Source organism: Grammomys surdaster, unplaced genomic scaffold (assembly GCF_004785775.1).
Source record: "Grammomys surdaster isolate TR1022 unplaced genomic scaffold, NIH_TR_1.0 315356, whole genome shotgun sequence".
NCBI lineage: Eukaryota > Metazoa > Chordata > Mammalia > Rodentia > Muridae > Grammomys > Grammomys surdaster.
The window spans coordinates 1-11,474 of NW_021626566.1; the positions used below are offsets into that span (position 1 = coordinate 1).

General features: G+C 49.7%; 2 protein-coding genes across 2 annotated transcripts; both read right to left on the reverse strand.

Annotated features, from left to right (window-relative positions):
* Positions 1 to 452: 452 nt before the first annotated feature.
* On the reverse strand, positions 453 to 8,953 carry LOC114616308 (complement C2-like; the record flags this gene model as incomplete). The annotated part of the gene is made up of 8 exons (XM_028761798.1): positions 8,759 to 8,953; positions 8,379 to 8,612; positions 6,615 to 6,800; positions 3,308 to 3,484; positions 3,131 to 3,229; positions 2,872 to 3,005; positions 1,207 to 1,345; positions 453 to 593 (listed from the first exon to the last, which is right to left on the reverse strand). Coding segments are annotated over exons 1-8 (1,156 nt in total), but the record flags the coding sequence as incomplete, so codon positions are not given.
* A 1,189-nt stretch (positions 8,954 to 10,142) lies between these two features.
* On the reverse strand, positions 10,143 to 11,081 carry LOC114616304 (tRNA-splicing endonuclease subunit Sen34-like). Its single transcript, XM_028761791.1, has 2 exons — positions 10,367 to 11,081; positions 10,143 to 10,279 (listed from the first exon to the last, which is right to left on the reverse strand). The coding sequence occupies exons 1-2, from the start codon at positions 11,079 to 11,081 to the stop codon at positions 10,179 to 10,181; spliced, it is 816 nt and encodes a 271-aa protein (XP_028617624.1). The 3' UTR covers positions 10,143 to 10,178.
* Between the last annotated feature and the right edge of the window lie 393 nt (positions 11,082 to 11,474).

An 11,474-nucleotide genomic window follows, 5' to 3' on the forward strand; every position in this document is an offset into this window, starting at 1 on the left:
GCATACTGGAGTTCAAAGTCGGCCTGGGCTACAGAGCACAGCACACATCTTTAATCCCAGCACTCAGGAGGCAGAGGCAGGTGGCTCTCTCTGGGTTGGTCTACACAGTGAATTTCAGACCAGAGAAAAACCCTGTCTCACCGGGCGGTGGTGGTGCACGCCTTTAATCCCAGCACTTGGGAGGCAGAGACAGGCAGATTTCTGAGTTCAAGGCCAGCCTGGTCTACAGAGTGAGTTCCAGTACAGCCGGGCTACACAGAGAAACCCTGTCTCAAAACAAAAAGAAAAAAAAATTATAAAACCCTGTCTCAAAAACAAACAAGCAAAGATTAACAGAGTGAGTCTCACAACGGCAGAAAAACGACCAGAACACAAGACTTCAGAACCTATCCTGGCACTCTGCCCACTGTTGCCAGCCTCCTTCAGCAGAGAGGGAGACGCCCACCACCCACCGTCAGTCAGAAGGATGATGGCGTGACGGATTTCCTGCCAGGCAGAGGACTCCATGCCGAGACGATCCATCTGGTTATTCATCATGTAGTAGACACTGTTGAGAGCCTCGTAAATGTTAGTGCCAGTGGCATTCTCGTGATCTAGAATGTGCCAGAAGAAAAATCTCTTGGAAACAAAAAACCTCTGCCTGCCACCTGGGAACGGGGAACTCTGAGAGACCGCCAGAACCGCAAGCTATCCATCCGAGTTTCTAATAAACCCTGATATTTTGCACGTCTTTTCAAACATTTTGGTTTTTCTACCGTAGAAAGAACCAGATACGATGTCTCACATCTGTGATCCCGGCACGCAGAAGGCAGAGGCAGGGGGATCTCTGTGAGTCTGAGGCCAACTTGGTCTACAGAACAAGCTGCAGGCCAGCCTGGACTACACACTAAGACTCTGTCTCAAATATTAATTAATTAAATGGAAATGCTCGTTGCACAGACGTCCATCTCAGGCTACTACAAGTTCCCAAGATCTAAACATGGAGCGTCTGAAGAGTTTATGGTGTTCCAGCTGTTTGCTGGGTGCCGGGGATGGAATCTAGAGCCTCAAATGTGCTAGGCAAACCTCCTGCCAACCGAGCGTCATCTTCAGGCCCGTCCCCTCTTCGGGCTCCTCCCCCTCTTCTGGCCCCTCCCCTCTGGGATCGCCCTATGGCGCTTGCTTCACCCTCTACTGTCCACCTCACCCAGTGGGGGACAGGCAAACCTTTGTAGCTGATAGAGTCCAGAATGGCGATCACCTCCATGACATTCCGAGATCTGTCACTCAGGACCGACATGACGACTTTGGGCCGAGAGGCGAAGGTGATGATAGCTACGCTGACCTTTATCTCAAAGCTAAAGATCTGCGGAGGACGGGAGACAAGCGGTAAGGGGCGGGTGCTGCAAAACTTAACAAGCGCAGGTCCAAGGAGCGCAGAGAGCCTGTACTGAGCCTGACAGGAAAGACCCTTAGTGGGGAGCCCAGCCTTGAAGAAGCCAAGGAAATGACCCATGCCGAGCTTGTGTTCTGGACGACCCCTCCTCATTTCAGCCCCACATAAGCTCCACTTCCCCAGGAGGGGTGGAGGAGGGATTGTGGGAGGGAGTGACCAGGGGTGGAGGAATGAGCGTGATGAAAAGTGAATAAGTAAAAAAAAAAAAAAATTAAATTATATTTAAAAAATACAAATTGGGACAGAGCTGAAGAGATGAAGCAGCCTGGCCATGGTGGCTCATGCCTTTAATCCCAGCACTCAAGAGGTAGAGGTAGGCAGATCTCTGTGAGTTCAAGGCCAACCTGGTCTCCAGAGAAATCCTGTCTTGGAAAGAAATAGAAAATCCGAGGTCATTCTGAACTACATGAAAAATTGTCTCAAAACAAACAAAATCAGATGCGTGTCTAGCAGTGCAGCTCAGCGGTAGAGCACATCTTTGGCGTGAATAAAAGTCTAATATAACTGGAAGAAAAAACTATATATATGACCTATTGTTAAATATAAACTTTTTCAAATTGTTGAGCGGGGTGTGATGGCCCACACCTCCAAGCCCTTTGGAAAGGCAAGTAGATCTTTGTGTTAGAGAACAGACTGGTCTACAGAGAATTCCAAGATAGTCAGGGCAATGTAGACAGAACTTTTCTTAAAAAAAAAAAAAAGAGGAGGGGGAGTTGTAGCTTTCTCTCTCCTCCTTCTGAAGCACACACTCACATGTGTGCATCTGTGTGTGTGTGCACACACACACACGCATGCACGTGCACCTCTCTTAGTGTCTCTGCCTCTGTACTGAGAACTCAAGGAAGCCGCTCCCACACCCAGCAGTCAGAGCCTCCCATCTCCCTGGGATTACAAACAAGCCTATGGCTTCTGACATTTAATTCAGATTCCAGAGATCTGAACTGAAGTCGTGGGGCACCTGCCTTTACACAGAGCCACTTCCCCAGTTCCCCCAGTCCTTAGGTCCTTCCTTGGCTTCATGCAGTCTGAGGCTAGCCTTAAGCTCCTAAAATCCTCCTGCCTCTACCATACGTGGCTTGAGATATGAAATTATTGGCTTGATTAAAAACTATAATTATTCAACAGGAGTGTCAGATTCTTCTGGTACACGCCATAGGTCATCTCTATAACTCTTTGGACACCACAGCTGTCGATGATGAATTCCTGAGAGTACACGGCTGAGCTTGGCTCCTGTGTTGTCTCCTGGGACCTGGCCCAGGGCCTCCTACACAGTAGGTATTCCTAAACCTTTATATCATAAAGATATGATCCTATACACTGAACTCATGGTTCTGGTGGCCTGGGGAGACTTCTAGAAGGAGGTGGACTGACTGGGGCTCTAAGCAAGGGAGGAGAATCAACGGGGCTGAGAAGCCACGTTGCTCTTGGTTTCTGACCCTGTCCACCATGAGTGAGGCGCTCTCCTTGAAGATGTCAAAGTCTTTTTCTGACACACTCTGCGAAGCATCAAGCAGCAGATAGAGGTTCAGGTGGCCCGAGCGCTGGATTTGGATTCTACGGCCCAGATTTTCTGAAGCAAACAAGAAACAAGATATCAGAGGCCCAGCCTCACCCTATGTTCTACCAAGGGTCATCTAGCCTCCCAGGTAGCTTGCCTCGCTCCTGTTCCATCCTGGCTCCTTGTCCGATACTCACTTGTCCTCTGCTGGATGGGATTGGTGGCTCCAAGCAGGTTGGTGAAGGAGGTGCCTAGAGCAGATACTACATCCTCAGGGAAGTCGTAAGAGTATGATTCTGTGGAAAGAGTCACATTAGGAGCAGCCAGGACCAGGCCTGGGCATGGAGGCCTAGGAGGACATTGAGGGTACTCACGTCGGCAGATGGGTTCCGACCCACTCCACACTCCATTGCTCTGACACTCGCGCTCTTCAGAGCCGGTCAATACCAGATTTGAGGAGGAGCAGCGGTAACTGACCTTGTCCCCAAGGTCAAAGCTCGAGCCCGTCCGAACTGTGCCCACTGAGATGCCCGGGTCAGGGCAGTGGCTAGCTGCAAGTGAATAAAGACGGGTAAACAGGACCTGGAAATGTCTGCCAGTCTGATTGCCCTTGTTTGCAGGACACATTCTTCCTTCTTCTTCGCCCCCTAAGCCACCAGGACTGTCAGAGTGGAGTGTGCGAGAGACCTTAAATAACCCACAGCACTTAAATTCACGTTCTCAGCCACCCACTGAGCACCCCAGGCCTGACCCAGGCATCGGGTGCATTTTATCAACCACTGGGCAATCGCCACACACCATGAGAACGGTCAACTCTCAACCTAGAGGTGATTCCAGATATGAGGGGTGATGTGGAGCAGAGAGAATTCTGCTAAACATCTGGACCACCACTAAACATCTGGATCACCCACTAGGGAAAGCCTGAGTAAAAAGGAGGTTGGCCATGTATCACTCCGGAGGATGAAGCCGGTGAGAGTTGGTTCCTGAAGCCCCACTCTCCACAGCCCCAAACCAGACATCACTCAAATACCTAACAGGAAGAGGACAATGAATAATACTTTATAACGCATTCATAACAGAATACTATGCGGTACAGAAAAAGGGCCACAGACTCTCGTGACAACATCCATAACTTCCAAAAGGACAGTGCTAAGCGAAGGAAAACAAGACAAGCACAGGAGAGGCAGCTTCACGAGAGGTTAGGAGCACTGGCTGCTCTTCCAAAGGTCCTGAGTTCGAGTCCCAGCAACTACATGATGGATCACAACCATCTGTAATGAGATCTGGTGCCCTCTTCTGGGTTGCAAGCATACATGCAGGCAGAATGCTGTATCCATAATAAATAAATAAACCTTAAAAATATGTTTAAAGGAAGCGAGATATAAAGGTGCACATTCCCGCGTGACTCCATTTGTATGAGCATAAGAACAGGGCAAGGCTGGCAAGATGGCTCAGTGGGCAGGACCAGCTCCTACCAAGCTGACAACCCGAGCCCCATTGATATCAGGCCCTTTGAGTTGTCCTCTGACCTCCACACCCCCGCCATGGCATAATCATGCCTCTCCCAAGAACACATGATAAACAAGCAAATAATACATAAAGTAAAGTAAATAACAGGTAGACTTCATCTGAAGTTGGAAGGGGCTGCCTTGCGGAAGGAGACGGGAAAGTTTCCTGCAGTGTGGGCATGTCCTCGCTCCAGGTGCCATTCCAGAGGTGGACTCATGTATAAAAACCCCTACTCCGGGCCAGTGAGATGGTTCGTCAGATAATGGTGCTTGATACCAAGCCCGAGGCTCTACCTTTCATCCCTGCTGGAGCCCAAATGTTAGGAGAGAACCAACTCTTGAAAGTTATCCACAGATATCCATGCTGTGGCACACGTGTGCAAATGCGCGTGTGCAAACACACACAGATAAATAAATAAATGTTTTGAAGGAGAATCTCCTTGTGTAGCCCTACCTGGTTTAGAATTCTCTACATAGACCAGGCTAGCCTCAGACTCAGAGATCCACCTGCCTCTGCCTCCTGAGTGCTGACATGAAAGGTGTGTGAAGCTAAAAGAATACTTTTTTTTTTTTTTTTTGGTTTTTCGAGACAGGGTTTCTCTGTGTAGCCCTGGCTGTCCTGGAACTCACTCTGTAGACCAGGCTGGCCTCGAACTCAGAAATCCGCCTGCCTCTGCTTCCCAAGTGCTGGGATTAAAGGCGTGTGCCACCACCGCCTGGCAGAAATACATATTTTTAAATTTTTCTACTATGGAGTTTGGAGTACAGCTCAGTGGCACAGTGCTTGTCTGGCATTCCAGAAACCCTGGGTCCTACCTCCAGTCTCACACACAAATTGCATGCTTTAATACAGGGAGATCATATGTCAAATTTAAAACAGATTATATTTATGTCTGAATAAACAGCAGTTTGAGAAAGACTCAAGGGAATGAGTAAGGTGTCACTGTCCAGGTATCTGGGAGAGGGGTTGGTCCTGCTACCTAGGGGACACTGCTTTCTGTGTGATGGAGAAGCTGGGCGAGGTGATACAGGAAGACTATCAGCAGGAGTTCAAGGTCAGCCTGTGTATGAAGCTAGCCTGGGCTGCTTGAGACCCTGTGTTTATAAAACAAAGTGGCTCCAGGGGATCCCAGGAGGCCACTTCTCCCCAAACACCACTCGTAGGGCTAGAAAGTATTTGAGGGTCACCAGGTTTCAGCATCTGTTCAGGGAAGTCAGGAAGGTTTTTATCTTTTTAGTATTTTGTTTGAGACAGGGTTTCTCTGTGTACTCCTGGCTGTCTTGGAACTTGTTTTGTAGCCCAAGTTGGCCTCAAACTCAGAGATGCCTGCCTTTGCCTCCTGAGTGCTGGAGTTAAAGGTGTCTGCTACCACTGCCTGGCTATTACCCTTTTTAAAATATTATTATGATTTATGTGTATTTCTGTGTGAAACCAGACAACAGTGGGTCCCCTGGAGCTGGAGTTGCTGGTGGGTGTGAGTCCAGTGTGCTTGCTGGGAACCTAACTCTGGTCCTCTGGAAGAGCAGCAACTGCTGTAACTGACGTCTTGACAGCTACACTATTCCCATTTTGCAGGTGTAAAAACTGAGGCACAGGAAGGGTAAGTGACCTGTCCAGAGGCTATCTAACTCAAAGCATCTGGAGCCACACCAAGATCCAGAGGCTGCCCTGAGCCTAACACACAGCTGTTGGTCTCTAGCGGGTCTTGTCTGCAATACTTCATGGAAGACAAAGTGTTGTCATTTAGAAAAGCTGACTGACCAGGCTCATGCCTGATAATCTGAGCACTCCAGAGACTGACATTCAGCGAGTTCAAGGCCATCCTGGGCCCCAGAATGAGCTCCTGGGAGAAGTGGGCCTCCCAGGATCCCCTGGAGCTACTTTGTTTTATAAACATGGGGTCTCAAGTAGCTCAGTTTAGCTTCAAAGGAAGGAAGGAAAGAGAGGGATCGGGGAGGAAAGGAGGAAACAAAACTGAAAGGTTTGTCGAGCCGGTGAGTCAGATATGAAACCTAGACAGTCTCCCAGCCGGTCAGCGATGTGTGGCCCACAGTCTCAACCTACCCCAATCAAGATATATTACTGAGCCACCAAGAACACTAGGCTCTGTCCCCACAAAAGCTTCTGGGGCTGCAAGTCCACCCCAACCCCCATACCCCCCAGCACACTTACCCCCATTGTCACACACAGCTGTCTCTCCATCCCACAAGCCGTTGGGGCGACAGTACCTCACAGGCGAGCCCCGCATGGTGAAGCCATACTCACACTCGAAGCTCAGGTTGCCACCCACAGGGTAAGACCCCAGCCGAGGGAAATAGATGCCATTCTCAAAGGATGCAGGAGCTGGGCACCGAACAGCTGGAGAGAGAGAGAGAGAGAATCTGAGCAAGAGCCGAGGGTGGCTGACACCAAGTCTACGTGTGGGGGAAGGGTCTTCTGTTAGGACCCAAGACGGTTAGCTGGTTGTGAAAACACGGAAAACTGATGTGGTGACAGCCCATAATACTAGCACTTGGGCAGCTATGGCAGGAGGGTCATAGAAGTTCAAAGGCCTCTAGGCTATACAGTGAACTTGAGGCCAACCTAGGCTGTATAGCTAGACCCTGTCTCACAAACACAAGTAAGAGAGGTTGGGTGGTGCACACCCATAAACCCGGCACTCAAGAGGCAGAGGCTGGTGGATCAATTGCTGCCAATTTGGGCCAGCCTGGGCTACAGCATGAACCTGTCTCAATGAACCCAAAAGCCAAACCCGGTGGCTCCTGCCTGTCAAGCCGGTCCTCAAGAGGTGAGAGGGGCAGAAACAGTGCAAACTCGTCCTCAGCTGCACAGTTAGTTCAAAGGTCACTTTTGAAAGCAATGGTCTAAGTTAGCAGGTACAAAACAAAATTAATTAATCAAAAACGGCAAGGAAAAAGAACTCAAAAGCAGAGAGCTGGGCAAGGAAGACTAAGACCCTAATTTCTGCTCCCAGCACCAAAAGAATCCCCAAAGTAGACTGAAACACAAGATTTTAGGCAGTTGATTGAATACTGTCAACTTAAAACAGTTCACCCTCCTCAAGGGCTGTGGTCACCCCAGTCTGTCACCAACAACATTTGTGGTTTTAGGGTGCTCTGGGGCGTTCAGCACCCATTTAGAATGGTCAAACAATCCTATAGTTAATGTTAGCTTTAAAAAAAAATGTCCTTACTAAGTAGATAGTGGACTTTTTCTGGTTTTGTTTGTTTGATGGATTGATCTGGTTTTTGTGGTTTTCTGGGGGCCTTTGTTGGCGTGGGTTTGTTTTTTGGAGATAAGGTCTCACTTTATGGCGCTGGATGGCCTAGAACTCAGTATATGGACCAGGTTGCCTCCCTTCCTCCCAGCTCCCTCTGCCTCCCAAGTGCTGGAATTTAAGGTGTGAGTCACCACACATATTCTCTCTCTCTCTCTCTCTCTCTCTCTCTCTCTCTCTCTGTCTCTGTCTCTCCGTCTCTGTCTCTCTCTCTGTCTCTGTCTCTCTCTCCGTCTCTGTCTCTCTCTGTCTCTCTCTCTGTCTCTGTCTCTCTCTGTCTTTCTCTGTCTCTCTCTCTGTCTCTCTGTCTCTGTCTCTGTCTCTCTCTGTCTCTCTCTCTGTCTCTGTCTTTCTCTGTCTCTCTCTGTCTCTGTCTCTCTCTCTGTCTCTCTTTCTGTCTCTCTGTCTCTCTCTCTCCATCTCTGTCTCTCTCTGTCTCTCTCTCTTCTCTGTCTCTCTCTGTCTCTCTGTCTCTGTCTCTCTGTCTCTCTCTGTCTCTCTGCCTCTCTCTGTGTCTCTGTCTCTGTCTCTGTCTCTGTCTCTCTCTCTCTCTCTCTCTCTCTCTCTCTCTCTCTCTTCCTGGAGAACCTGCTGCAAATAGAAGCCCTGGGCTGACACTGGTGGACACTCTCCAAAGCCCAAAGCCCAAAGGGACTCACGTTTGCAGACCGCTTTTACCATCCGAGGGGCTCGAAAGGATCGCAGGGTGGGAAGTGAGCTAGGTCTTGGTGTCTGCCACTCTCCGTTGCTCTGGCATCGCCTCCAGGCTGGAGACGGGTACATGCCCAGAGGGCAGGAGTAGACGAGCAGGCTCCCAGGGGCCCAGCCATGGCTGAGGGTGAAATTACCGCCAGTGATATTGACATTCTGAGAGCAGGAGAGGACAGCCAGGCCTACGGGTGTGGGAAAGACCGGGGCAAAAGGAAAAACGGGCCAGATGAGAGAGGAGCAAGAAGAGGTTATCCCTTTGACTTAGACTGGACCTGGCAGCACCTGCCACACCCACAGGGCCCCAATAACCCCTTTCCCAGTCTCCTACCTGGGCCCAGCTGCAGCAGGCAGAGGAGAGCCAGCAGAGGGGCCATGGTTCCCAGGACAGTAGACCCGAGAGCCAGGGAAGAGAAAAGGTCATCTGACTTCCCCGAAACCACAGCTGGTTAAGTAGGCTCAGAGACTGAAAACACGGGGAGTGGCGAGGGATGGAACTAGGGGAGAAAAAGAGAAAGGAACTGCCAGGGATTCGGGACTCAGTTTTGGGGCAGGACCTTTGCCCCAACACACACACACTGAAGCACATTTGGTTTTGTGTGGATTATGTTAAGCACACAAACCCACAAGCCCTGAAAAATGTTTTTATTTATTTTGTTTGAAGTTTTTTGAAGTTAGCCGCATGGGTCTGGTTCCCTGGCGTCCGTCGGGTCTTCCCCAGGATAGCTTCTGAGGAATCGAAACTGATCCTTTTACCACTTCTTGGCATGTAGGAAGATTCACATTCTTTCCTGGGTCCTTCCCTGAAAATAAGATAAAAAGAAAGTCAACAGTTACTTGGAAAGTTGGGAAGAACGCTTAGGAGAAAAAAGCTGGTTTTTTTGTTTGTTTGTTTTTCATTTTATTTATTTAATTTTTTATTTTTTATTGGAACATCCAGCAGATAAAATTCCCAAGTTGCAAAAAATAAAAATTAAAATTAAAAAATGGGGTTATGTCGGGCAGTGGTGGCGCACGCCTTTAATCCCAGCACTTGGGAGGCAGAGGCAGGCGGATTTCTGAGTTTGAAGCCAGCCTGGTCTACAGAGTGAGTTCCAGGACAGCCAGGGCTATACAGAGAAACCTTGTCTCAAAAAAAAAAAAAAGAAAAAAAGAAAAAATGAGATTAGTATTCAAAAAAATAAACAACATTTTGAAGTTTGAGATACACTTTTATTTTTTGAAAAAAGAAATTTTTTCATAGATACTATTTTGATCCTGTTTTTTCCCCTTCTGAGACAGGGTCTCATGTATCCCAGACTGACTTAGAATTTCTAAGTAGCTGAAACTGGCCTTGAACCCTGATCCTCCTGCCTCTGTCTCCCAAGTGTGGACATTACCAACACTGACTACCACACTGGGCTCCCAGCTATGGAGATTTTTTTGTTGTTCATTTGTTTGCTGCTTTTTTTTTTTCAACAAATTTATTGAGAACTGCTAGGACCTAAGCCCAGCAAGAAACAGAAAAACCAAAGGAAAACAGTCTCCATTCTCAACAAGTTCAGTATGGAAATAGAAATACAGAACAACACAGGTAATAATCGCCTTAAAACAGGAAAACAAAAAACAAACAAAGGCTACAGTGTTCAAAACCCTGGAATCAGAACTAACCAGGCAGGGCAGGAGAGCACAAGCCTCTACGCAGGGATGAGCTGGGGTGACCATAGAGAGGGGTTCTTGCCACACACAGCACATCCCCCTCAGTCTCCAGCTCACTGGAGGCTGGCCCACTGCAGGGAAGTATAGACCACCTTCCCATCAGGCTGAGGGGAGCAGAGAAGCAGGGTCTTTCTGACACTGGTTCCCAGGCAGCCTGCAGAGACCAGGTCCTGAAGTGGGATGGGGTCCTCGGCAGACCAGCACTGAGCAAGGTAGTGAGCGTAGAAACGCAGCGGGTCACCAGGATAGACCAGGAAGCCACCACCAAACTTTCCAGCTGCGATGAGGAAGAAGCCTCTCTCCCATAGGTCCCTGTAGATGCTATAGCACAGCTCGTGGGCAGGATGGCCAGCATGGGGCCAGTCTTTGGACTGCACACGGCAGTCCAGAGGCTTAGCTTTTACAGGCTGAGGCCTAGCAGTGGCCAGCTGGATAAGCAGGGCTGATCTGGGCAAAGGAGTCGCCCCATTTGAAGGTCCTGGTTGGGGCGATGAAGAATCTGCTCCCTCCTGCTCCGCAGAAGCCTGGCCATCATCATTACTGGTCTCACTCCCTTGGGCAGCTTCACTTCCACCGGCTTCTTGGCCTTCTTCATCTGCCCCTGAATCCTGTTCCAGCTTCTGCTTCTTGACAGCCTGGCCCTCTACGATCTTCTCTAGGAGCTCCTGACGCCGGGTCTCTCGGGCCTCGGCTGCCAAAGTGCTCTGATCCTGGAAACTCTGCTCTTGCTGGTGTTTGAACGATGCTAGGGCCAAGCCATGGTTGCGGGGATCCGGACGCTGGGCGCTGACTAGGGTCACAGCGCCTATCTCAGCCAGGAGCCGGGCTTCTTCAGGCACCAGCAGAGGCGGAAGGCCCAGGCGCGAGTTCTGGCGGGGCCCACGGGGCAGAGCGCCCACCGTGCGTCCCCCGACTCCCAGGCGCTCCCGCAGCGCCTGCACCTCCACCACCAGCATCTTCCTCCATGCCTCGAGCTTGAATGACGAGTCTCCCCGAAGGAATCCAAAGCTGAAAGTCTGTGTCTTTCCGAACGCTGAGCTCCAGGTCCCCTGTTTGTTGCTTTAAAGACAAGGTCTTACTATGTAGTTCTGGCTGTCCTGGAATTTCTCTGTAGCCCAGGCTGGCCTCTGCCTCCCAAGGGCACAGGCCTGGCCCCAGCCATGGAGAATTAAACCTGATGTATTTGCCTCTTTGTCCCTCCCAAGCCTCTGGGCATAGTTGCTTTCCTTGTTACTGTAACAAGAGCAAGGGGAGCACCCTCCTGGGATCACCACCACCTCAAGAAAACCTGTCAGATCAGCAACAAGAATACCATTGGTTTCTATTTCTGTAGTTTGTATGCATGTCGG